Here is a 27,816-nt window from a genome sequence, read left to right as displayed (position 1 = left end):
CATAAATATAAGCTTAGCTTCGCAATACTAAGAAGTATAATAAAAAAGGTCAATAAATTTTTTACTTACCCACACATACATATATATATTGAAAAAAAAATCCCTTCAATATTTTTGTTCCAGCAGAGTCACTGGCCTGAATGCACCAGACTTATCGCTATAAGAACTCTCTATATCATATTAAAGAAATTAAATTAAAATAATATCAAAATTTGGTCAATATTACCCATAGGCAACAGACAATACCGATACCAGCTATGTTGTTTTAACTAAAACATGGCTTAACTCGACGATTATTAACTCTGAAATTCGATCAGCATTTTCAGGTCTTAGCATTTTTCGACATATTTACCCTAACGAACCGAGCATGGTGACACTTCGCTACATTACAGCCACCGTGGTGTTCCCCAGGGTGGCATACTTAGCCCTGTGCTATTCAACCTGACGCTAATAGCTCTCAATGAGCATCTGCCAAGTACTGTCAGATTGTCAATGTACGCGGACGACATCTGCGTTTGGACGTCTGCAGTAACACGTCTACAGCTGCGAGCGCGAATTCAGAGAGCTGCCACTCAAGTTGCTATTTACCTCAGTCAACGAGGTCTCGAAATTTCCTCTGAGAAATGTGCACTAGTGGCATTTACACGCAAACCAATGCATAACTACAGCATTCTGATAAACAGCGAAAGGATACGTCACCTCCGATCATACAAGTTCCTAGGTGTTATAATGGACAGAGACCTCTCATGGAGCTCACATGTATCATACATGAAAAGGCGATTGACAGGCATCTTTCATTTGTTAGAGTTCTTCGCTGGAAAGAACTGGGGAATGTCCACAACTGCTATGTTGCGACTATACAGGATTCTTTTCCTTGGATTCCTTCGGTACAGCCTACCTGCGTTAACCAACGCAAGTAAAACAAGCATACGAATGCTTCAAAGTGTCCAGGCTCAAGCACTCCGCATATGTTTAGGCTTGCCCCAAAGTGCGTCAACAGCGGCAACTATCGCCATCACAAGGGACAACCTCATCAAGACCCACATGAATGTGGAAGTGCTGAGGACACAAATACGACACCTTGCTCGAACCCCTCGACATCACCTAGCCTCTCTACCAGTGGTCCGACCATGCACATCTTACTGCAAAACAGTGACCGCACATGGTGAGTCGATCCAAACTTCGTTCTCTCCTGCCGCTAGACCTGTGACTCCGCCATGGTGCCTCGCTCAACCAAAGATTAATATTAACATACCTGGCGTCGAGAAAAAGGCCAATTTGTCGCCACCGGTTCTTAAACAGCTCACACTACTTTTCTTGTATGAGAAATACCAAGACTCCACACATATCTACACTGACGGATCGGTTCAGCCGGACAGTTCTACAGGAGCAGTAGTGATACCAAGGTTGGCCACGACAATTAAATTCAAGACATCTCATGCAACAACATCAACGGCAGCAGAATTGGCAGCACATCGTGCCGCGTTGCAATTTGTAATTGATGAACCTACATGCAAGTGGACTATTTTCTGCGACTCGAAGGCGACACTGCAGTCTCTACTATCAGCCCTACGCCGTGGACCAAACGAGCAGCTGGTACTAGAAATAGCAGAGGTTATACACCACCTGACTGAGAAAGGGCACCAAATTACAGTTCAGTGGTTGCCCAGTCACTGTGGAATCATTGGCAATGAACGGGCCGATCAAGCTGCCCGCTCAGCCCACACAGAAGATCATAAACTGCGACTACCACTTTCTAGGACGGATGCTGCACGAGAGCTCCGCAGAATTGCTCGCCGGCAAACCACATCGCAATGGAATGAGCCGCACTTCAAGCATGCCCGACTGTACTCGCTTGACCCTACGCTAAGTCTTCAAGTCCCGTCGAGGCTTCGCCGAGCAGACCAGACCCTGTTATGTAGGCTGTGGTTGGGCGTTGCGTTTACCAACGCCTACGCTTTCTGCATTGGGATGGCCGACACCGCAGCCTGTGGCCACTGTGGCAAGGAGGAAACCATTCAGCATGTTCTTTGTGAGTGCCTAGCGTATAGTAGGCGGCGACTATGCCTTCGCAGGGAACTCAACAAATTAGATGATCAGCCTCTGTCGGAGCAGGAAATTCTGCAGTATCGTCAGGATGCGAGTTCACAGAAAAGGGGCCCTGAAAGCGCTGCTGCACTTTTTGCGATTGACCGGCCTTGCTGAACGGTTATAGCTGGGATGCCCTTCCTGTGTGCGTTCTCGTTTTTTTTTTATGAGTGCGCGTACGTTTTTTTTTCTCTATCTAACCCCTCTTTCTTGCCCCTACTTCCCCACCCCCAGCGCTGGGTAGCAAACCAGATGCCAATATCTGGTTAACCTCCCGGCCTTTCTTTTCTCACTCTCTCTCTCTTACCCTAACGAAAAAGAGGTGGGGTTCGAAGGGGCGCTCTAGAACGTCTCCAGTGAGTCCGAATGAAAGTGAGCACGGTATTAGAAGTCGTGTTTATTTTAAGTAATGCCTTCTACCTACAAATCATAATTGGTGGTTTCTGATGCCTGATGCTGGCATGATGTTTGTAGCTGTTTTACAGCGAAAGGTTTTATTAGATCACAACTCGGCTCACGCGCCGCCATAGTTGTCCACCGCCGCCACCGCTGGTGTCCGTAACCACATCGCACGAAGTTAGAAAAAAAACCTAACACCAATGACACATCGGGGCTCGAATCCGTGTTAGCTTGGTGCAAGACCAGTATTCTACCACTGAGCTACGCCGATTTTTGACTCTTGTTGTCAAACTTGCCTTAGGCAGGCTTCATTTTGGGAAAGTAATTGCGTTAATATGACACATAAGGGCCAAACCTCATAAGCGCGAAAATGCACGCGACAGCGACGAGTGACGCTATGAGCGACGAAACAGGGCGTTCGCGCGACGTGTCGCGTGCTCGTTTTCGCGCGATCGCTCGGTTCTCCAGATTTGGAAACCGTCGCTCGTCGCCCGGAAGTGCTGGGCTCAGGCAGCCAATAGCGAAATACCGGAAAAGACAAAGACTACATAGGTGCACGTGACCCTGCCCGAGTCACGTATGCGCAACAAGAAATAACGCAGTGTTTATTACACATGTGCATATAAAAAAGTGCTGCAAGGCAATAATAAACACTTTCCGTTTCATTACACAACATTATATTTTATTTTTAAATTGCATACCGCTCGCTACGCAGTTTTCTTGGTGCGTGTAGACGGCCTCATGCCAGCAACAGTGGAATTCGCTCGCCGAAGCCGTCGCGTGAATGAGGTTTGCCTGCGCTAGCGACTGATCGCGCGAAGCCGATCTACGTCGCGTCGCTTGTCGCTGTCGCGTGCATTTTTGCGCTTATGAGGTTTGGCCTTAAAGCGTTTAAAGACAGTGAAACAACTAGTCATCGCACAATGCGAATAGCGTAACGAATGGGTTGTCGAATGCTCCAACCTATTACAAAAGCTTGTTTTTGTTCACCTATTAACTGTGGTGGATACCCAATTAAGACTCAATTCTTTATTGTAGTCAGCCACTGCATGAGCAATTGGCATAACATTCCTTGCAAGTGTTTAGCGGACACCACGTTTCTCGGAAGAATGACGAAAAGCGCTCTTTCTGTCTACCCTGTCCTTTTTCCTTTGTTCGCGCGCTGAAACATCTTGCAAATATGACGAAAACTAGCTTTGAAAATTCCGGCCTACTAGCCAAAAACTTTTAATATTAATGCCGTGGGGGTACCAAGCAAGTGTGATTGCAGCATTTACCCAACGAGTGTTTAGAAAAGGCTCTGAAAGGCCGCTATTCTAGCTTTCGCTCTGACTGTGATGCTGTTTCCGCGAAAGCCTGGCGTTTTTCGATGAGAGGCTCTATTCTGTCATAAGATGACATTGCCATGCCCCATCATTATTTTTGGTGGCTTCGCTTCTCGCTGCATAGATTGATCTAACCATGACGCGTCCATATTGGTGAACGCTACCCAAATCAGCTTCATCACCATCAGTGTTATGCTCAGACTCTCGTACCTTGTTAACAGGTGAAATATTAAAAGCCTAAAATCATCTAATACACCTGACCTCATGCTTACTTCTCATTCTGACACATTTCTATTTGTTACTGTCATGTCTTGCCTAAGTGATCGCTTTGCCATTCATGCTTTAGTTAATCGAAAATTACTGCACACTGCAAAGGTGCACAAACCATAACTCTACGATAAAGCCACTACGCCACTACGCCACTTAATTGGAATAGTTTTCTGGAAGTTATTTCTTCTGGCTTTTTAAAACAGTCTGTCAACACATACTGGCTTCACTTTCAAAACAAAATTTATGACTTGTAAATACATGTGTATCTGCAGTAACCTTAAAAGAAAAAGCGTGATCACCTCAATTCCAATCAACACTTAAACGCTTCAATTATGCAGCTTAGGACCTAACTTCACCCGCTTGCCCTCATTCAACTCGTGGCAATGCGTGGATTTTTTGTTATTGCACAAATTAGTAACAAAAGTGATGACTTCATCATCATCATCATCATCATCATCATCAGCCTGATTACGTCCACTGCAGGACAAAGGCCTCTCCCATGTTCCGCCAGTTAACCCGGTCCTGTGCTTGCTGCTGCCAATTTATACCCGCAAACTTCTTAATCTCATCTGCCCACCTAACCTGTCTCCCCCTAACCCGCTTCCCTTCTCTGGGAATCCAGTTAGTTACCCTTAATGACCAGCGGTTATCCTGTCTACGCGCTACATGCCCGGCCCATGTCCATTTCCTCTTCTTTATTTCAACTATGATATCCTTAACCCCCGTTTGTCCCCTAATCCACTCTGCTCTCTTCTTGTCTCTTAAGGTTACACCTACCATTTTTCTTTCCATTGCTCGCTGCGTCGTCCTCAATTTAAGCTGAACCCTCTTTGTAAGTCTCTAGGTTTCTGCTCCGTAGCTAAGTACCGGCAAAATACAGCTGTTATATACCTTCCTTTTGAGGGATAGTGGCAATCTACCTGTCATAATTTGAGAGTGCTTGCCGAATGTGCTCCACCCCATTCTTATTCTTCTAGTTACTTCAATCTCGTGGTTAGGCTCAGCGGTTATTACCTGCCCTAAGTAGACATAGTCTTTTACAACTTCAAGTGCACTATTACCTATCTCGAAGCGCTGCTCCTTTCCGAGGTTGTTGTACATTACTTTCGTTTTCTGCAGATTAATTTTAAGACCCACCTTTCTGCTCTCCTTGTCTAACTCCGTAATCATGAGTTGCAATTCATCCCCTGAGTTACTCAGCAATGCAATGTCATCGGCGAAGCGCAGGTTACTAAGGTATTCTCCATTAACTCTTATCTCTAACTGTTCCCATTCTAGGCTTCTGAAAACCTCCTGTAAGCATGCGGTAAATAGCATTGGGGAGATTGTGTCCCCCGGCCTTACACCCTTCTTGATTGGTATTCTGTTGCTTTCTTTATGAAGCACTAAGAAGCCCCCACATATGACATATGAAGCACCCACATATTTCTTCATATGTGGGTTTTTTTTTTCGCTAGTGATTTAATTTTGATTTCTTTTTACAATATTGCATATACAGATACCTAGAAAGATAGCCTGAGAAGGCTATTATCCGGCCCAGTGTTGATAATAAACAATCAAGTCAATGTAATATTTTAGAGATATGTATACAAATACATAATTTTATTTACAAGTACCTTACAGGCTCCTCGGGGAGCATTGAGTAAGGGGAGCATCACAAAACAAATGGAAAAGAATGCAATACATGAGTCTGAAAAGTGCAACAGTAACGTACTTGCGAAACGGTGAAACAAATTGAATTACATAGCAAAATAATACTAATAATAACACCAACTACTAACAGCACAATAATATCAAAACAATACTAAGGAAAAGTAAAGATAAGCCACTAACTAATAACTAACTGAGTAATACTGAGAAAACAATACTCAGAAAGGGATGAAAAAATAATACTCATGTTTGCGAAAAGACCGCCACGCAAGTTGTACAAAAAATGTACATCACTTGTGCACTCATAGAAAGAAGAAGACAAAGAAGAAAAGAATTCGTAGCGCGGAACTTCGCAAAAAAAAATGAGTGTGAATATTTGTGGCAATGAATTCTGTAGGGTGAAGAGTTGTCTAAATTTATCCTTATCTGCTTGCGCAACATTGTCATTTGAAAGCGAATTTCGTAGACGAATGGTTCATGATAAAGCCGAGAAATTAAATGCGTGAGCGTTTCCATAGCAGGGAAGCAAACGAACAATGCTTTTAAAGAAGTGCACCTGAATACTTATAGCATGCAGTTACGTAAGGGGTTCTGATTCGCAAGAAAAAAGAATTACCGGTGCTGCTTGAAGTTACGTGACGTTTTCACCTTTAGAGGTGGAATATTCCAGATTTTAGTTTTATTGAATTCAATCACTCTTTCACCGTATATGCTATAACATTTTGGTAAGTTCAGATTGCCTTTCAGAGCATGTCTTGGACTGCGCGTTGGAAAACAAAGCACGTTAGAAGAAATGGGGAAGGTAGTGAACATAATGCTATTGCCTGAAATTGAAATCTTATGATTACACAGAACCTTAGGTTATGAGCGAAAAGTCAAAATTTTCATTGAGTTATTCCTGTTCGCGGCAACGCTGGAGCGAGTTAAAGAAAAAATCACACGCCATCATTGAAGGGAACGAAGCATGCAGGCTAGAACAAACGACTTCAGTTTGAACAAATGGTATTATTCTGCCAAGAAACCTTCCGCGAAGGTGGTCGTAGCTCAGCCAATTGAGTGTAATTACTCGATCTTTTTATGTTGTTGAAGGCACGGTGTTGAATTCGGAATGAAATGGCATTGTCCGTCTTATTTCTGCTATATTTCCAGAGCACTAAAGTCCGTGAATAATACAGTCTAGAAGTTTTCTATGCAACTGCCAGTGTAATTTCTGTTAGTTATACATTTGAGACGCTTCACATCTTTTAGCATAAAGTAGTCGGCCGCTTTCGCAGTCACAGGTGTAATTCCAATGTTATACAGTATTTGAGCAATTGTTTCGAACAATGTCTGTTTCCTGATTAGCTGCTCGGAAACTTCGTGCTTCTTTTTACTCATACGCCCTAAAATTGCGGAAACACCTTCGTGTAAGTGATCGTATAATCCTACCACCATCCTGTATGTAGCGTGTTGGCCATGATGCTTTTTATAGTACATTCACTAAGTATCTCGAATGCATGCTTTATCTAGCTCAAGTATCAAGAATGTGAGGAACAGCTACAGAGTTGTGAATGTTTCTGTTTTGTTCAGGCGCTACTGACGCAATTTTATGCTTAAAGTTATGCTGCTCCAAAACTAGTGCACACGATGACGCAGGAAATATATTGAACCTGATATTTAACAACCAATGCGTCTTAAGAAAATGTAGCGTAAGCAAATTACTTTTTTTTTTGTTTCAGCCATGGCACCGGATGACATCGGCTTGGGAATTTTACTTATCATCCTCGCTGCTTTTGCTACTGCGATTAAACGACCTAAAACACCAAGTAAGTACGCCAAGGAAAACTTTATTACCACGCTTTCTATTATGTTCACGTCCTTGAAACATCCGCTTTATGTTAGCAATGTTATTCGATTAAGCGTCGAACCTATCTGAGGTCTCCCAACACAGCGTTCATAGGTGGCAAATTTGCAAGAACCATTGCAGCAATTACTCAGCAGACCATCAGTAGTGACGCTGTGGCCGGCTAACTGCACTTGAATTTATTGTTTTCGTTTTGCTAGCTTTTACCACCCATGACGCATTGAGAGATCAAACATCAATAGACTTTGCTGGAATGACTCTTCTTACGTGGTGTTCATTTGGAACGTACAGAACATATTTTATAAATGTATGATTTAAGTCATTGCTCTTTCAGAAATTACTCTTCGTTACTCCTTCGAAAAGAGTGATCAAAGACTCGTCATTTATCACAGAATTTTAGAAAGTACATATGAATGTTTCTTTTAAAATAAGCGTAAATTTTCAACTTTAACCATGCCAGTTAGCTAACAATCGGTACTACGGATATTTTATTGGTCTCTGTGTTAAGCGTTCTAATTATACAAGTACTTTTGTAGTTGAAAATAGAAATACTAAAAAACGCTAACAGCACCTAGAAACTTTTTATATGTGGTTCTTGCAGATTTACAGCTACCAAATTTTTTTAGCCCTGACCGCAAGGTTTCATAATGTTCTTCATAGCAGATGAAAATGTCATGAAACGGCTTGCAATGCGCAACGTCCCGGCGAATCTCGGACGTGCAACATTGTGAAGCTGTTTCATGCAGCATATTTCCCACGTCTCAACCACTTGCTGAAAACTGTGTGTGGTAAATGAATAAAACTCGACTCAACGTGCCATCTATTTTACGTCTTTCGGCTTAATTATTGTTTCAGAAATGTCCTATGTATATTATTGTTAGCCACAGTTTTCTAAACCGTTATCACATTACTATTTCTTGAAATATATATGTTGGATGACCTGCAAGTATTGTGCACGATTCCCTTGCTTCTTCGTGTGTGGTCGAGCTCACAAAAAGCAGCCTTGCATTTTATAAACATTATGTGTAATAAACATTTCCAGAACTATTCGGGGCCTTGTGTAACACAACTAGAGAGTGCAACATCGGACAAAAGCTGGCGTGCCTTATAATACCCAGAGGGAAGCTGATAGAGTGCAGTGAGTACTCTTACATCGACTAAGTAAGACCTCTTGGAAGTGTGCATTTAATTATTCTCGTTGGCTTGCTCCTAAAAAAGAGAACGATGTTTCGTTAACGGATCGCTGCATAAATATCCACAGTGCGTCAAATAATAACTACAAATACTTGACTTGATGTTTTTTTCATTATGGCTTCAGCTTAATGGGTTAAATCTACTTTTAGAAGTTGACACGGAATGATATGGAAAGATTATTTTGAAGTATGAGTTTTTAGGCATGGTTGTTGCCGTTCTTCTGCATTGTGAGGTAAAAAATTATCAGCCCATGTTAATAATTTCTCTTATTTGCAAGAAAAATATTGCTTTCAAGGTTTGTTAAATCTTTCCAGTACGGTGGTCACCACAGTTAAACACCTTCTTTTTAGTTTTGTACTCTTAAAACACGTGCACGTCAGATTGTAAATGAGGCATATTCTAAAGCATTCGGCAATCTGACGCAGGTGACGCTACTTCGTTATGGCTTCAATGTGACATGCTGCGTTCGCTCTCGTCGGGCTGCCGTCATCTTTAAGGCGTGCTATAGGCGGTGAACCCGAGATATTTTTGTAGATATTATGTGCTGTTCCTACAATGTGCATAGTGCCGGAAAGAATGCAGGTCAGTAGCTAACGCTAAGGACTATAAAAATGAAGAGCTGTGCTTTCACTCAAAGTGACCAGAAAACCCTTACTGCTTGGTGGTAAAACATACGAGAGGGCCACCTGAGGTGACCAGCTCATATTTTTTAACTAAAATTATGAAAATGTTGTTTCTTGTGAGACAATCATTTTCTGCAAATTACTTCGCCATTTTTTACATAAAACTCTCTTTCCCGCCTAAATTGGAGTTCTGTGCATGAAGGAGTTAAAGTGCATGTTAGCGCGAGCGTTGTGTGGAAACAATGTGAAGAACCTAAGGGGGGGGGGGGGGGGGATGCTACTTGTCCGATGCTGCTATGCTGCAAAAAATAGTATATTATGTGATCAAACCGTAGAAATCATATCAAGAGCAATACGTATTGTCTGCGTCTTTTTAGCCTACTAAACACAAGACAAAGTGTACTCCTACTCTTACATAATCTGAACAACACTGCTAATGTTGCATCCTAACGGAGACAACACATAATATGTGTTTACGCTCAAGAACAATTTTTCAATCCCTCGTGGCAAAACGCACACAAGTTTGACTCATTGAATCAAGCCTAATGCTAAAAAACATATTTGATTTTCAACATTAAAATGTACCTGGGGCATAACATACATGGACATTTTAAATTTGAAACAATGAAAGCGTTCTATATAATTACAAAGCCAGCATGTTGAAGTATATTGTGGTGATAGTTCGGTTGATGCTTTGATTTCAAAATTGTTCTTTCACAATAGTTTGTATTTATAGTCACGCCATTGTTCTTGCCAAAATACATTAGAACTTAGGCATTACAAATTTACATTTCCAATGCTCTAGTTACCAATACATCCTTGTTACTTCCCACTTTCACCATACTTCCAAATTGATAATTACGCGATTGCCTCCGGAAATACTTTATTTCACAAATTGATAAAGTAATGTCTAATATTCAGTCTCACCACGAAAATTCAAGTCAGCTTACGTAGTGTGATTGCACACGATTTGTTTCGCGTAAAAGATCTCTTCAATTAACCAAACAGTTCTTTCCACAAAATGCAACGCTAATTTTGCTTTAATGATTATGCACAATATTATACTGCTTAACAGTGAATGCCTTCCAGCTATTCTAAATTGTGTTGTGAGACTAGTCACAATTAGATTAGGACTAGTTCATACAAACGACGCCAAGATTGACGGAACAGCGAAACTGGGCCGCTTTTCCTGGTTCGGTTCAATTATCACTTTTTTTTTCATTTTTGTCAATCTCGTTTCTTTTTTTATTTGTAGCAGCGCAGCTACGAGTTGCTTGAAGTGGCAGTTGAATCTAAAAGCTATCGTCGTCGTTTTTGAATACGCTCTCATCGCTCTTTTGTTTCTCTTCGTATTATTCATTTGCCTCGCTCCTCTAACTCGTACACCTATTTCGAAAGGCGGGGAATAAAATAACTTTGACAGGGAAAAGAAAAACTACAAAATTACATAAAAATACAAATATAGAAAGAGAAATAGAAGAGAAAGAAGGATAGATGGCAAGCGCATGTCTACGGGAAACGAAAGGAGAAGGGCCAGAAAAAAAAATATGGAAAAAAAGAGAACAAGTACATATGCACAGAAAGAGACAGAACAAGTACATATGCACGGAAAAATGAGGCAAACCTAATGAAATTACATAAAACGATTTGGCAAAAAGAAGGACGCATATAAATATAGAAAAAGAAATCGGAGAGGACAGAAAGTGAGAAAAGAGAGAGTAGAAAAGAACAAGTGCAGACAAAAAAATATCAACTAAAAGAGAAAGAGAATTAAAAAGAAGGAAAACGGAAAGAGATGTGAGAGATAGAAACACAACGAAAGAAATGCACAAAGATAGAAAGAGATACAAAGCCACATACACGATAACGGATTGAAAAAGGCAGGCAGAAAAATAACCATGTAATGGTAATACTTTTTGAGGTTTAACGTCCCAAAACCACAATAAGACTATAAGAGACCACTGAGTATTTGGTCTAAAAACATTCTTATCTCCTTTTTCTGTATTACCTTTTGTCCCTATTTTTCTGTGTAGTCATTCACCCACCAGAGGTAGCAGAATCAAGCACCAGAAAATGTGCCCATTTGTTCTGGGATTCATGTAAAGATAAAGAAGAGAACCAACAGGAAGCTTAGGAAGACCATGTATGCAGTGGTCATGAGTAGGACACATAGCGCGAAGGCGAGATAACTGCTAATCATTAAGGATAACTGAATGAATTCCCAGAGAAGGCAAGCGGGTGAGGTGAGACAAAGTTTGGTGGGCCGTTGAGATTAGGAGGTTTGCCCGTAGGAGGTTTGGGCAGAAGGAAGCACTGGGTACAGTTGACTGGGGGAACATAGGAGAGTCCTTTGACCGGCAGGGGGTGGAGTCAGGCTGTTGATAATATTGATATATGCAATATCCAAACTTTGTAATATATGCAAACTTGACTTGCAGTCCTCACATTGCACTGTTTTTATACAACAGTGTGTAGGTACCTGCTGCTATGTATAGTCTAGCTGTGTGTACTTATATTTTATTTTTTCAGATTTGGGTGCACGTAAAAGAACCCAGGGGGTCAAAACTTCCGGAGCCCTCCACTGCGGCGTCTCTCATATTCATATGATGGTTGTGGGGCGTTAAACGCCACATATAAATCAATCAATATTTTATTTGTGAATATTGACCATGTTTTGTAATAACGGCTATTGCAAATAATGGAGAAAAAAGGGGCGGCTGGCACGAGCATGAGCTGGTGGCGCTGGCTCGTTTAGATGTTCCTTTGACCTTCGACGTAGACAGACGATCGGGTCTTGGTCCTCTTTGTTTCTCACACTTTGTTCTTGTGCCGAAACCCACCCGGTCAGCTGTCTCTCGACTTCTACAATGAACCAACCCCGAGTACAGCGCGGCTTCTACCGGACAGCCATCACAAAGGACATTTCTATGCTCGAGACCCTTCTGGCCGACTCCACGACCCCCGCTTTCAGGCTCCAGAAGCTCCTCGCAATTATCATCGTGAAAAACGCCCACCTAATGAACCTTGACCGAAATATCCAGGCTTACCTTCACTACGAAGATTTGGAAGCTGACCTGACCACAGCCAGTGACTTTGGGGACAAAGTCATTTGCGCTCAAGGGAGAGCTTGCCGCGCAACCGAGTCGTGGCTGCCGTAACTACCACTGCACCCCGTAAGCCTCTCACATTCAGATCGCAGCCCACTGCGACGTCCTCTTTGATAAAAATTTTGACCCCTCTCACCTTGGTATAGAAGCAGGCAGCTACTTCGCCTTCATTCGGTCTGTCGACTCCTCTCACTTCGATGTCGGAGCAGGCCACAACTTCGTCTTCAACCAGCCTATTGGTTCCCCCCGCTTGACGTCGGAGCAGGCCGCAATTTCGCCATCGACCATCCTCTCGACTCCTCTTGCTTTGACGTCATAACAAGCCGAGACTCCACAGCCGACCGCCCTCACAACTCCTCTGGTCTCGACGTTGCAGTAGACTGCGACTTCGCCGTCAACCGGCATCACGACTTCTCTCGTCTTGTCATCCCAGTGGGCCGCGACATTACTTTCTCAAGGCTTCACGACTGCGACGCCAGTATCTCGCGGCTTACTAACCCAGGCTACGCAGTTTGTCGCGCACAAGTCTACGGACAACTTACTGGGAACCCAACCCCACCATTTGAAGAGTTTCAGGCCCACGCTGAAAAACCTGTCGCTGCCCACGCAATCTGTGGTGCTTGGCTGCAAAGATTCATTCAGAAGGTGCGCCATGCAGAGTTCGATGGCTAATGAAAACCTCGGGTGCACCACGTGTATCGACTGCAAAGATCCGGCGTCCCACAACCTGAGCCGCATCTTGGCAAGTCCGTCCTGCTTTCGCGACCCAGACGACGAACTCTTGTACTACCCATCACGCAGTACCATGTGCCTTAAGGAATAGCCCCAAAAGCAACAACACGTGGAGTCCTATTACTCTCATTACATGTTCCTCAAGCCTCATCCTGGCGGCAGGATCTCGAGTTCGTCTTCCATCAAGTCCAAGGAAGTAGATGATCTGGACAGTGAGCTGCAAAGCCGCTACAAGCTGCACTCAACCAAGTACGTGCGCCCCACGACCGCTTGCGACGCCGCTGAACATCACCAGAAGATGGTGTCTGACGCAAGAGACCTTCGCTGGATATATTATCGTCGCACCGCACAGCTGCAGTACTGCGCCATGTGCATCATGCAGGAAACCAGCGGCAACGAGGACTCTCGCGAAGCGGAACACACTGTGACTGACAAGTCGTCGGGAAACTCCTTCAGTGATGCCACAAACACGCAGCAATGACTGAGATTCTAGCACACGTAAATGTCAGCTCGTTCCATGCTGCCGTCCGTGATGCCATAACAGAGACCGACAATGTGCTACCAGCAACCGCGCACGTGGACGAACCTCTGCTTTCTTTGAAAGCAGCCGAGATTCCTGTCCTTGGCGAGGTCACAATCCGATGGAACCAGGATGCATTGGTGTCATCATTTTCCTCGTTGAGCGAGGAAGAAGCTTTGTCACGGATTTTGAAGTTTTCATGCTAGTCGGATGCACCTGCAAACCAAGCACATGCGAAAAACTACCCGACTCCCGAAGTGGACAAGCAGCAAATGACCACGCAGCATCTACAGAAGCTTTGGATACAACACCAGAAGCGGAGGACGAATATAACTCTCAAGGAGCGCGAAAATTATCGGAAAACCTCGAGAACTTACGAAAGCAATAGCAGATCAGACTCATCCTACTACAAGCGACGCGAGAAGCACAAAATTTCCGAGTATAACCTGAAGATGTCAAAAAACGTTATCACGAATTCATCTAAAACTACAACGAGTATGATCGACCTCCTGCAAAAGGCAATCCACCACATCCCCAAGCTTCAACGTCATTGACAAAGCCATCCGTGGTCACTGTGTAACAACACCACCCTTTCTATTGTTCGCACCTTGCTCGCCAAAGTCCGCGTGGACTTCTGCCGCTGTGCACCCGAACATTGTCGAGAGTTTCTGCGGCCGCGGGAGCGTGTTGCAAATAAAGGAGGATGAAGGGGCGGCTTCCACGAGCACGAGCTGGTGGCGCTGGCTCATTCAGTTGTTCCTTTGACCTTTGAGGTAGCCAGACGATCGGGCCCGGGTTCTCTTCGTTTCTCACAAGGATGTTTCATTGCTGTTGCTGTTTACATGAGAATTCACGTTTAGAATATTTCAAGACTCATGCGTGCTAGACGTCAAAAATGAAGGCACGCCATTTAGCAGTGCGTGGCGTGAGGTCATTTCCGCCACTGCGTTTTTTTTTTTGCGATGACCTTACTTAGCAAGATTCACAAAAGGAGCATGCGCTATAACAGCCTAGAAACGTATAGACATTATAAAATCTCTCTCTTATTCCATTACCCCATTCTCAGTGCAAAATAGCCTACCGGGATAAGCTCCCTGCTTTCGTTTTATACTTATTCTCTCTCTGTCTCAAAAGTTTTTGCCTTATTCCTATTTCAGTACCGTATTACGAAAGCTGTGAAACTTATTGGGTATACTATTGCAAGAGGCCTTACGTACCCATCTGCAAGAACGAGCCCACTGAATGCAAATGCTGTTGTGGTGAGTGCGAAACTTTTTACGTAACGTCATCGTATTACTACACATCTAGGCATAAATCGCTTGCAACAGTGATGTGTTACAAATAGCAATGTTTTGCTTGCGTAAACGTTGTTTTCTACATGTACACAAGGTGGCCGCATCTTTCACGGGTCATTAACACTTATCCGGGAAATCTTAGTTAAAATAATCTCTTTTTGTAATTTCGTTCTCAAACGTGCATACTTCATGAATTGTCATGGTAACTACAGGATATTTGACGTAAATAAACGTTTAAGCAGGAATAGATACACAGTCTTGATATTGTAGAATTTTAGTGTCATGAATGCAATCTTATGAATCACGCTGCACACATTACAGCACTTTAATGTAGAGAGTTCGAGAAATTGGCGCTTTGTACAATGCATCTTAATTAGAGTTGCACGTGTTTTTCTACATTCCGATTCTTATATTTCCCTGAATGTTGTATTAGAAAACTGGCTGCCCATGTCTTGTGTCTGATTCGCATTTATATTATTCTATCTGCTCAAGTTTCTTGAAACGAAATGGTCTCTTGAACGTATGCTACATTAACAATTCTGAAGCTCAATATTTTCAATACTTTACCAGCACACAAAGTCTTCAAGTATATTAGGTCTTTTTAAGCTTTTGTTTTTATTTTATGGCTTGGAATCATACGTAATATATCGAAGCATGCAAATTTTGTTGGTGTTTGGGCTACTTGGATGGTGATTTTTGTATTGGACTGGTAGCGACTCGTGGGATTCACCTACATTTGGGGGCACATATTTCTTTATGACGTGTGCGCCATTTGTAGGCACATTATTAATATGTGCCCCATTTGGGGGCACATATTCCTTTATGTGACACACCATGACAGCATGAGACGCCGACAAGCCGAGACCCTAAAGTTCTCACACCTAAAGGAAAAAAATTATTGCAGAAATGACTTCAATAATCAGTAACTTGCATACACATAAACGAGATGGAAATATTAGCCCGAACACAATCAAGCAACACATGTGAGCGTACATTTTTCAAGTTGATAAAAGAACACGTAACAATGCTTGGAATTCTAATAACTGAAAAAGTTTCTAGTGAGAACAGATTTCAGTATATTATATCAATTTCGCTTTATTTTCGTATTGTTTTCCTAAACTGTGGTGCAGTAGGAATTCATTCTCCCCCGATAACTTCACGTTTATATCTGTATTCTTATCTCCACAATCATCACACGACTTATGTGTTTCTTAAATTACTGAAACACCATCTCACGCTATGCCTAATACTTTTTGGTTATTTCTCCAAAATAGTATCTTCTTTTGTGTGAAAATATGCCTCGTTTATTTCTAAAACTTTTTACACCAATTAGCTCAACTGCTCAGTCTACATTTCTTAACACTTTATTTTGGTTCTAGTGTAAATCTGCATCTTTATTTTGGGGCTTAGGAGCTTGTTTGGTAAGCTTCTAATGCTCAAGTTTTGTCCGGCGGCAGTGGCGGTAGCGGCGTGTACACTTCTACGGTGATTTGAGAAACGCTCTCTAGATGACGCGCCGTCATTCAATGCGTCCTCTCCGGTGATTCCAACAATGCTCACAAGAAGACGCGCCGCTGCTCAAGGCGGCGCACGAAGCCAAGGCTGCAGCACGACGGGCTCGCAAGGCAGCAGCAGCTCGGGCTCACGACCAAGACCATGCGGTGATAGCGCGAGATATACAACAACGTTGTCGCGTTTATATATCATTGTAGGAGATGTCAGAGATACTGAAAGATTTGCGGGTTACCCGATCATCTACAAGCAAGTTCCTCTTGCATCATTCACTTTGTAGATATTACGGTTATTTTTGAATCATTTTTTTTCTTAATTTTATAGCAATTGCATCGACAAAGAGCCTTACTTATATTAGAACTTTTATGTTACTGGCACATTTATTGTAATCAATAGAACTATGCTGCTTGAGCATAGCACCCGGTAGCCATGGGTTCAATCTTGTCGGTGCTAAGATGAGAGAAACGCGTTAAAAACTCAGGGTAGTAAAAAGTTTCGAAGCCTGTCCACTATGGCGCTCCTTATTATCAAGTGATGGTTTTCGTGCATAAAGCAACAAGACCTATTATTGCTTTAGCACTGCATCTAGAAGCAATGGAAGTGATATATTATTATTTTAAACGGTGTATGACTGGCATGAGCATTTGTAAGAGGTGTTAAAGAATACGAAGAACATGAAAATGCTCACCACGAAGGCTCAAGAACAAAATGTTTTAATATATTGTACGCGCTTTATCTGCCAGCGTGAAAGAGGCAGACGAAGACGCAGTAGTGTTCATGCATATGCCTTTTTTTATTTTTTTGGTTGTGCTGTGCCAACCACTCGCGAGACGACTTGGACCTTGCGTAGCTGCTTTAAAAGCGTCGCCTTCATTCAAAACCTCAAAGTATTACGAACAGCACCATCGCAAACATTTTTCATTTCTTAGTCTTGTGGTGGAGTTTTGTTAGAGTTTTTAACTTTCTTTTGTGTGCTAGTGTTGTATTCTTGCATTTTTTTTCAATACTCTAATGGTGTGATATCGTGCGTCAACTGTCGGTGCCATCTTAATTTCACTATAGGCTCTTGCAATAAGAATAACTGTATAATTTTATCTGTATGACTCCCCAAGCTATGAAAAACTATAGTGCAATCCGAAAGAATACGGAGAAAGCGGTTTCTTTTCATATTGAATGAGAAGCGTTTCTTTGTGTACTGCAAGCTCTTTTGGTATCTATCTATCTATCTATCTATCTATCTATCTATCTATCTATCTATCTATCTATCTATCTATCTATCTATCTATCTATCTATCTATCTATCTATCTATCTATCTATCTATACGCGTATGGTTGGGTGCTCTTATGATCACTCCCTTGGGGGTACGCCCAAGTTCGTACGAGATGGTAAGATGGTTTCCCGAATACGACGCGCTGATCATGAAAAATGTCACAACTTGTAGCGTACGTCGCCACTTTCCAAAATACAGTGGCACATACTCGTGGGTGAGTATGTGCCACTGGTGATAAAAAATTTATAGCTACCCACGGCTGCGGTCACTGTTGCCGATCGGTGGCGTCAGTTGCGCTGCCGCTGGAAGACGGCACTCACAAGCGACGAGCTGGCCAACCAGCTTTGGGCCATCCGGCAAGTTGAAGATGCCGCCCGCGTGCAAGGACTTCGAGCGGTCACCTGAGGCACCGCCATCATAATCGACGCAGAGTGGGAAGGGACAGGGGTTAATCCCCTCTTCCCTTACCTTGCCCGGAAAACTGCCGGACTTCCAATAAAGTCTATTCATTCATTCATACCAGCAACAGCGAGAACAGATATGGAAAATTTTAATGCTTAGGCATTATGAAAAACTTAGGCACCGTTGAATGCACGAATGCAAAGAATAAATGTCAATGTATCAGCAGTAATCGAACCCCAGCAATCTGCGTAGCATTGGAGTATTCCACTAAAGCCCAATGCCAGGTCTCGGAAATACATTGCAAATAGACAATATTGTTCCTAAAACGTCAATTCTGGTTACAGTTCTGGATATCAAGTTTTATAAACATTACATAGTTACTGCTATTATGCAGCGATCATGTCGGATTAACGTAGTTTGTATTCCGGCGCCATCTGCTGAGGTTGATTTGTGTGTCCCGCCGGGGTGGTCTAGTGGCTTAGGTACTTGGCTGCTGACCCGCAGGTCGTGGGATCGAATCCCGGCTGCAGCAGCTCCTTTTTAGATGGTGGCGAAAATGATGTAAGCCCGTGTGCTCAGATTTGGGTGCACGTTAAAAAACCTCAAGTGGTCAAAATTTTCTGCTACCCTCCACTACGGCGGCTCTCATAATTAAATGATGATTTCGGTACGTTAAACCCCACATATCAATCATTGGTTTGTTTAGCCACAGAGTTGAGGGCTACCATTCTCGTCAGATTGAGTGCAAACGCCAGCTCTTCATTCAGCTTACCGCTTTTGGTATTTCTAATATCCATGTTGCTGTTGACATCTTTACGCAACAGCGTACAACGGCTAATATAAAACATATGTGGCTGCTTAACGTGTGAGTGGGTGTAGATTTATACATATATTTAGCACCTTTTAAAACATCTCCCTCAATAAAAAACAACTCATTGACCTTGCATCTGCATGCTTCGTATAACATCGATTGCCAACGTACGTGGTATCTGCCGAATTTTTTTCGCATCCTCGCACCGTAGCCTACAGTTGATTTCGATAAAACTGGCACCAAGCTGTGCTCGAATTGGAGTACCATTGTTGCATTCGTTTATAAGATAACACTTTTTTCATCACTGTAGTCTCGACGCTCCTCACAAACATCTCATATCCAGTAGGGAGGGCAGGTAGGGGGATGGCTTAGTAGATCTTTCCTCTCTCCAATGATGTTGCCTCTTCAAATAGGGACTTGCCTAAAATAGGTGCTTTTCTCAAATAGTCAAGGCTATCAGGCAGTGTCTCTGCACACGCCGGAAAAAAAGAATTTCTCGCTGTATACAGGCCTGGCCATAATGTACTCATAACAATTCCAAATAAACGAAGAAGTCGTTCGAACTAGCGACGCTTGATCAGAAAAAAAATGCGCCGGAGGACACTACTTAGCATGACATCCTCTTCCAGAATCAGTGAGATCTGCTAAGGTCTTCTTTTTTTCAGTATTACTGTAATGTACCGGTCATGTTGACCTTTACGAAAAATTTCTTTAGTCCTTGGTCCCTAAAATTGAACATGAAATCACTTCACCTCTGTGTGACTTCGGAAGTATATGGAGCGTGTACCTTTCGTTTATTTTATTTTTTTTTCAGGAAGAAAATCAGGATGGTTATCAAGAACTTTCAGAATGTGTTTCTAGGTGGCTTGGTGCCTAAACAATTGCCACTTGGGGCGTAGGGTATGGGGAGTCGAGAACATATTTTATAACAATTTTCTGGAGCCATTGGAATTGGTAAGCAAATACCTTGAGTTCCAAACAACATTTTCACTAAAATCGGCACCGATTTCTTCAATTCAAAATGTGTACGCACAATGTGTAAACGCTGCTTATAAAGGTGGTTCAAATTTCCGATATCTCCCTCTTGTGTGGTGACAGATGTGATAGATACTAGAATCTTTATTTCTAGGAAAAAGAGCAATACGCGCTCAGTGCTTAAAAAGAAGACAAAATAGGCTATGCCAGCTGACACTAGTGGGAAAGGCAGAGAAAGGTTTAAACACTACAATTGAGACAATAAACAAAATAACAGACACTCACTCGTTTTCTCTTTCTTAACCTTTCCGCAAAACTCGTTTGCATAACAATGGAGACATTGGGCGAGACCTGAACACTAACGCACTATCACACTCGGCTGTGCTTGCACCTATAACGTTCACACGGCGAGATCCCTTATGTATTGCTACAACAATGAGGTCCTATGCATATATATACTTACCCTAAAAGACTGTGCTGCTGCGATGGTAAAACTACCTAATAATACAATTGCTTTCAGGTGCACAAGCCTACCTGCATCTTTCTTGGAGGTTGTACTATGACATTTTCTGGGCCACAACGCAATCACAAAGACAATTTTCAGCAAGTAGGGGGCTTTCTGTCAAGCTAAAAATCTCTCAAGCAAGCAATATGTGCTAATCTGTGGCTGCGTCATAAATAAATGCTCTATGCTATTCGTTTCAAAAGCTCTATGAGGTTTATAGCACCTATGCAGCGAGAAACTTTTCACTTCTTTGTAGAACATCTAAGGTTTTCGTTGTATCCTAACGAACAGTACTTCAAACAAGCACAAGCTCGTGCTTGCATTGCAGAGAACTAGAAAGAAACAAAACAGACCACAAAGGATATGTTGACATCGTGTTTTGTCTGAGAAATAACGTATATTGATCGCAGACACACGACAAGCTGTCTTCGCTTCGAACAATGGCGGTTATTTCTCGAGTAGGTTTGACGACACGAAAACCCGGAGGGCAAGGTAACTCGACTATATTTCGGTTAAGACCACACAGTGTCCTTCCGTTCATAGCCCTTCACTCGGCGTATACAGCAGAAACACAAACATTTGTGAACAACAAGAAAGGGTATCAAGAGGTTGTCAGCCAGAACAAACAAAATAAAAGGCTACAACACCGGAAAAAACCACGACATTTAACCACCTGTCAATCAGGGCATATGACAAAAAATGTTAACAAGAACACAATGGGAGGCTGTTAGCCAGAACAATGTAGAAGGCCCCAATTCATAATCTCAAGCACACTGTTTCGCCTACATCAGCATTCACGTCCTTATATGCATTCGTTCACTTATTTGTCTAGTTTTGGGACGGCTTACTGCTCTCCTAGAGTTTCCCACAATACTTACTAGAGGGAACTCTGGCGCTAGAGTCTATGGGAGCTGCAACGCACGGCGCTTCAGCGAGCATGGAAATGATCGGTAGTACACACATGTCGAATATTCGTACTTCTGGTCTGCCTTTGGCTCCGTGTGTGTTTGTGTGGCTTGGAGCTGTTTTCTTACGAAACAAGTAATAGCAAATGTTCAGTGGTTGCACTTCACCATTTTATTTTTTTAGACTTACTTTCCAAATTGGCTCACGAAGTTCAAAAGCATTCAATCTTTATTTCAAAACAAAACCGAAACACAGCAATAAACGAAGCCGCAAGTACAATTCGCCGCCCGCAAATACAAAGACTAGGCAAATGTGTGTACTACCCATCATTCCCATGGACGCTGAACGATTGCAGCAATAGAGTGCCCGCTAGTTAATTTTGAGAAACTCTATGATTGCTCTCCCATAGTTGAGTACCAAGTACTCAAAATCGTTAAACATTTTTTCTAAACATTTGGCTTTGCAGCTATTCCTGAACCTTGTGTGTGAGGCCGAAGAGACGGCACTTTGCCCTCCAATGGTAGAGTACAAAGTACTCTAAATTGTTAACCACTTTTTGTCTAAACATCATGAAAATATGTATCATGTACGTTTCATTTGTGTGTTATTTGCTTACCATGGGTTATTTGTGTTATTTGTTTACCATTTGGCAAGCACTCTCAAATTATGACAGGTAGATTGCCACTATCCCTCAAGAGAAAGGTATATAACAGCTGTATCTTGCTGTTAGTTAGCTACGGAGCAGAAACCTGGAGACTTACAATGAGGGTTGAGTTTAAATTGAGGACGACACAGCGAGCAATGGAAAGAAAAATGGTAGGTGTAACCTTAAGAGAAAAGAAGAGAGCAGAGTGGATTAGGGAACAAACGGGGGTTAAAGATATCATAGCTGAAATCAAGAAGAGGAACTGGACATCGGCCGGAAATGTAGCGCGTAGACAGTGTAACCGCTGATCATTAAGGGTGACTGACTGGATTCCCAGAGAAGGCAAGTGGGTTAGGGGAAGACAGAAGGTTAGGTGGGCAGATGAGATTAAGAAGTTTGCGGGTATAAATTGGCAGCAGCAAGCACAGGACCGGGTTAACTGGCGGAGCATGGGAGAGGCCTTTTTCCTGCAGTGGACGTAGTCAGGCTGATGATGATTATGATGATGATGATGATGTTTACCATGCAATGTACATATGTAAACAAATATTATAGTAACAATTTTTCGTGTGTGTGCATGTTGTGTTCCATCGCGATGTACTCTTGGATTGTAAGTGATGTTCACTGTTCGTGAGAATAAATTTCTTTAAACACAAACCACACGCCGCTGCATTTCCATTGCCGTGAGTAACAGCTTCAGCCTCTAATTTTTGTCGATGCGGCCTCATGAAGTGTGAGGCCCAAGGAACGGCTTTCAGCTCTCCTATATATAGTAAGAGTACCGAGTACTCTATATCGTTAAACCGCATTTTCTGAACACGGGTTCTCCGTGCATCGGTTGCTATATTTGGAACTGGGACAGCTTTCCCCCAGTAGTGTACACCGTACTCTAAATCATCGAACATTTGTTCTAAGCACAGTGCACGAATGAGGTTCTGATGCTAATGTTAAGCATCATCTTTCGGACTGTTCGCAAGGGAAAGCGTCAAAGTTGCCGTTTAGTATGCTGACTTTAATGTTTGTGGCGTTGGTGTACAAACACTGTCACTGAAACAAATAAAACATTTCGTATTCATTCATTTCTGTATTCAGAGGAACAAAGAAAGCTAAGCACTACCCACTGAAACATGGTGACAGTTACTAGTTCTCTTGCACGCTTGACCAATCAGCTGCCTGTGTCGGCCACGTTAGCCTAATATACGTGTTGGCAGCAAGCTCACAGCAAGAATTTTCATGTAGTATCTAAATAGTTACGTCATTTTTTGGTTAAAGGTGTTTGTGTATATTATTGCTTTCATACAGTTAACTGTTACGCTAGTGTGCACCATTTAAAGGACGAATACTTGGGAGATGAACAATTACTCGAATACAAGCGCAAATTTTAGAAGTGAGTTTATTGAAGGAGGCATGATGCCTTTATAACATCCGGTTTTATGGTCACAAAAAATTACAAAATATTCTTTACAAAACACTTTTAAACAGTAAAATTTCGATAACTAATCATGCCGAGAAAACACACACGTATCGAACATCTTGCATTTTGAATTCAGACACATCATTTCCTTCTGCGTTAGTCCCAAAGAAGCCATACTGACGCAGTCATTCTACAGGCGAATAATATCGAACACCTCAATGACTTCACGCGTCATCTGATTATTCTGCTTGGCCACCATATTGGTTACGCGGAACTTCGGCTGGCATCCACAATGCCGGCAACGCAAGCCTAGGTGGCCTTGCAAGCACCGATTTATGCTCATTGTTGTTGCGATCCCGCAGTCTTTTATTTGTGCGCCTGCCCACCTGGCCTACGTACTTTTTTTCCACGTGTGAATGGGATCACGTGCATCACTTTTTAACACAATGCACAAATTTATTTCTGTGGTTAGTTTTGCAATGATACTCGTCCCCATCATTTTTTTTTCTTTCCCACATTACAAGGTGACGACAACTTATGAGGTGCCGTAAAAAGCACTTGCACTCCAACACGTAACACGTACTACGTAACAAGAATTAACGTAACAATTAGAGCTACAAACTCGCCCAAGTAAGTACCCTTGTAACGTGTACAGTTGCCTAAAAGGTGAATATGGTTTTATAATATTGCAGAAATTGTTTATAGTTTTTATTATTGGTACGTCTGAGATATCTGAATTTTCCAGACTTTTTTTATGTAAAAACTAAGTGTATGGTCACTACGAGCATCAGTTTTCATTGCCGAGCACTCCAGGCGTACAAAAGGGAACAAATGGATGAAGTATGCATTGTGCTTAGCTCGAAAAAAAAAGATAAGTACAAGCCTCGGAGCACGTGCTAGTGCATCGAAACAGTGCTACCCATCATCCACGTGCATTTGACAGACGAAAAGGCTGCATGATGGACAGCTGTAGTCGGTATGGCAGATGTAGTTTTACTTAACTCGACGAAAATAAACCTGGAGCCAGCAGAGAGTCACTTACGTTGCTAGCATAGTTTTACTTATGATCCCGTGGTAATATAGGAGTCCTTGAGTATTACTGCAATAATTAGGTTTCAAAGTGCCTTTGACAATATTCTTTCAAAGTTTTGCTGCCGTAGATTGTAAAACAACCTAACGGCGTTAGGTTTTTCTTGACAGCTTGATTACCACTAGAAGGGAAGTGCTGTTGAGAGAATGATGCTCGGAGTTATTGCTTTGGCTACGCTTCTGGTACATTATACTGAGGTAAAGTCGGCCAGTCCACCAGCCAGGCAAACATCAGGTAGGTTCTAGCTGAACGTTCACGAGTGAGAAGTAAGGAAGCAATTGATTAAAGTACTTGCGTTTTTCGCAATAAATGTGCATAGCTTCTTCTGAACAATAATCGTTCTTCCTGTTCTTACTTTGAAAAATATTTAGGCTCGTAGTGTGTCTTTTACCTTATCGCACATAAAGAAGATAATAATAAAAATATATCGCAAAATTTGCACATTCGGTGATACAGGGGCGTTTCAGATAAAGACGAAGATGTAATTCACAAAAAACAAAATGAGAGAGAGAGAGAGTTATTTAGGAGGCTTAAAATGTCAGAGTTATTAGGTAAAAAACTGTGATATGCGTAGGAATGTGTGTCATAACACTAGGAGTGCCAATTGAATTCCGCAACAAAATGATGATACAGGGAAGCTCAGAGAGAACAATGCAGGAAAGAACAGGGAAGAGCAAGTTCTGACATAAAATATTATCGTGGTATAGTTTATACGCAAAAAAAAAATAATCCCAACCTCTACGCTGTGTAATAATTAAAGCATGTCGCTAACTATGTGCAGCCGTCCATTGTTCTTTTTTTTTACCTGAACGTGCGAGCATAAACCACCCTTACAATAAGTACCGATTCCGGGCGTCCCGGTATCAGGTTCCCGGAACAGTCTGGCAAAAGGCAGTTGCACATAAGTGTTCATTACGAACATATGCCTATTGTTGATCTTTTTATGCCATGCTTCGTTATACAGTGCTTGTCGACTGAACTGTCAATGCTTGCGCAATCAGGTTTAAAAAAAGGGGGGGGGGAAGGGGACTGTACACTACATGCCTATGTTTAAACAATACACAACTTCTGAGAAATAGCTTCTAAAGGATCCGAACGGACCTTAAATGCATAGCACGCTAAATTTTTACAATAGCTGTCACGTTATCACAGCTGCATACAACAAAACTAAGCCATATCTGGAATAAAACGAACAAACTTACAAAGGAATATTGCCAGTGATGTTTGTAAACTTTTCGCTAATATTGATGATAGTTCTAATGTCACATATAGGATACCTTGACGATGCTTCTGATGTATTTTTCAAAGAACGAAATATTAGAACTTTTTACAGCTGCAAACATTCTTAGTAAACTGTGCAGGCTAAGCAACCGAACTGCTGGCAAATCACGTCACCCTGACACAAAAGTCACAGAAAATGCCTTTTGCTGTTCAATGAAGGTGTCGTGTTCGAGTATCCTCTGTCGTGTGGGGAAATTCACGTGGGACAGATGGGGTGATATTTGACAGAAAGGGTTTGAGTTTCCGACAACAATGTTAAGAAGGGTGGCGATGGTTTGTTATCTACTCATTGCCGAAGACACTATAACTGAATTTAATAGAGGACCTTTGTCCCGACCGTGATGTCCTCTCTTTGACAACCGCTCGCCGATCGGGGCCCCGTCCACGGACTTGTCCAACCATTTCCCGATCTTTTACTTCCCTCTCAATTTTTACTTGTCTTTCTATCTTTTTTAATCCCTGAATATGCCTTGTCTTGTGAACCTCTGCTGAGGAGTCGCACTTTCCTGCAGACAGGTGCGGGGTTCACTTTTCCTTTCTTTTTCCTAATTTAAAATCAACCCCCCCCCCCCCGCCTCGTTGCCACACGTCTGGGTGTTAGCTTGTTTTTGATGAGTTCTCTATTATGCGCAAGCACAAAGACGATGCATTGCGGTTAATTGTAAAAAATCGCTACTTTACGTTAGCGTGATATGAACTGTGAATAACCTGATATGAACCCTGATATAAGCCAGATAAAAAAACTTTGATTACTTGATGCCACCACTCTGGCGCATTCATGGGTGTCCACTATTTCTATGTGTATACTCAGGGATTCGGCTCCAATAAATCATTGCTGAAAGTTAGAGCTTGTTTGCGTGTTCTCCCTGTCCTGTCCTCGTCACACCAACGGGGCCAACAATGCACCGTTGCTATGTTCTTCGAAGGTTTGTCCGAGGAGAATCAATATTGCCAATAGTGCGTACACAGATAATTCATTTCAGTGGAATGTTACCAAAGGAGTATCTGTAGTGTAATGTACATATTTCACGAATAACAGAAACAAGAAGTCCATTTCTTTCTTCATTTGTGGATTTATTATTATAATAAACTATTGCTTATTGCCAGAAAAGATGCAGTACTAACAGAAGAAGGTTGAACGTGCGTCACCTGGCTTCCGGTGATTTACTGGTCTGTCTGAGGGACAGTCGAGTGCGATTACGTGCGTGTGCGCTATGTGTGTGTGTGTTTGTGTTTCTCGTTCGTTATTTTTATCTCTTCTTTTTTTTCTATATTTAACACCCCTTGATCATGCTAGCGTATTATAATAGCAAGTGCTTTTAAGCTTCCTACCTTATTTATACCTTTCTTTAATTTTTTCTCAATAGAATCAAGACTCTGAAAATGAATTCTGACTATAATTATTTTTATGGTTTCCTTCCAGTAAAAGGCGTTACATGTCAGCTGAAAGAATATGAGTTATTTTCTGGTCTATTCGTTTATTTTAAGAGTACTTGAGCTTATATTCGTATTAGCACTTTTGTCTGTACAGATTCGTGCACCACTTTTATGATGTGGAGAACATTATACAAAACGTTCTTCCGATGATGGCATCCGAGATTAGCTCTTGCAGCACGTCACTCTCCGGTGCGGCTCATTGTGGAAACTACTCTCCATTGTTCTTGTCTCTTTGGCTAAGCTGGCTCGAAGGCCAAAGCCGTTCAGTGTGCCTCTTTTGTCAGGCGCTTTTCGCACGCTAGCCCAAGTTAAATACCTTTGTTGTTGATGTTGTTGTTGTTGTTAGTGTTGTTGTTGTTGTTGTCGTCGTCGTTGTTGTTGTTGTTGTTGTTGTTGTTGTTGTTGTTGTTGTTGTTGTTGTTGTTGTTGTTGTTGTTGTTGTTGTTGTTGTTGTTGTTGTTGTTGTTGTTGTTGTTGTTGTTGTTGTTGTTGTTGAACGTCGGACTGAACGTACCTCTCA

General features: G+C 42.2%; 2 protein-coding genes across 3 annotated transcripts in view; both read left to right on the top strand.

The window, feature by feature from the left end:
• The window catches only part of LOC119167929 (uncharacterized), a 105,429-nt gene extending 84,705 nt beyond the window's left edge, over positions 1–20,724 (top strand). Inside the window, exons 3-7 of the mRNA XM_075866971.1 lie at positions 7,451–7,537; positions 8,618–8,713; positions 14,909–15,010; positions 19,857–19,996; positions 20,538–20,724. Coding sequence (XP_075723086.1) covers positions 7,451–7,537; positions 8,618–8,713; positions 14,909–15,010; positions 19,857–19,903 — 332 coding nt within the window. The 3' untranslated portion in view covers positions 19,904–19,996; positions 20,538–20,724. The remainder of the gene's footprint in view (positions 1–7,450; positions 7,538–8,617; positions 8,714–14,908; positions 15,011–19,856; positions 19,997–20,537) is intronic.
• Positions 20,725–24,016: 3,292 nt separating this feature from the next.
• The window catches only part of LOC119167931 (uncharacterized), a 28,918-nt gene continuing 25,118 nt past the window's right edge, over positions 24,017–27,816 (top strand). The window contains exons 1-2 of one of the 2 annotated variants that reach the window (XM_075866969.1): positions 24,017–24,118; positions 24,689–24,812. In XM_075866969.1, coding sequence (XP_075723084.1) covers positions 24,725–24,812 — 88 coding nt within the window. In that variant the 5' untranslated portion in view covers positions 24,017–24,118; positions 24,689–24,724. Of the gene's footprint in view, positions 24,119–24,556; positions 24,813–27,816 lie in introns of those variants that run through there. The other variant, XM_075866970.1, reaches the window with a different exon arrangement.

The sequence above is a fragment of the Rhipicephalus microplus genome, chromosome 6 (genome assembly GCF_043290135.1).
Source record: "Rhipicephalus microplus isolate Deutch F79 chromosome 6, USDA_Rmic, whole genome shotgun sequence".
In the NCBI taxonomy this organism is placed as follows: domain Eukaryota; kingdom Metazoa; phylum Arthropoda; class Arachnida; order Ixodida; family Ixodidae; genus Rhipicephalus; species Rhipicephalus microplus.
This window is presented reverse-complemented; position numbering and strand designations above follow the sequence as displayed.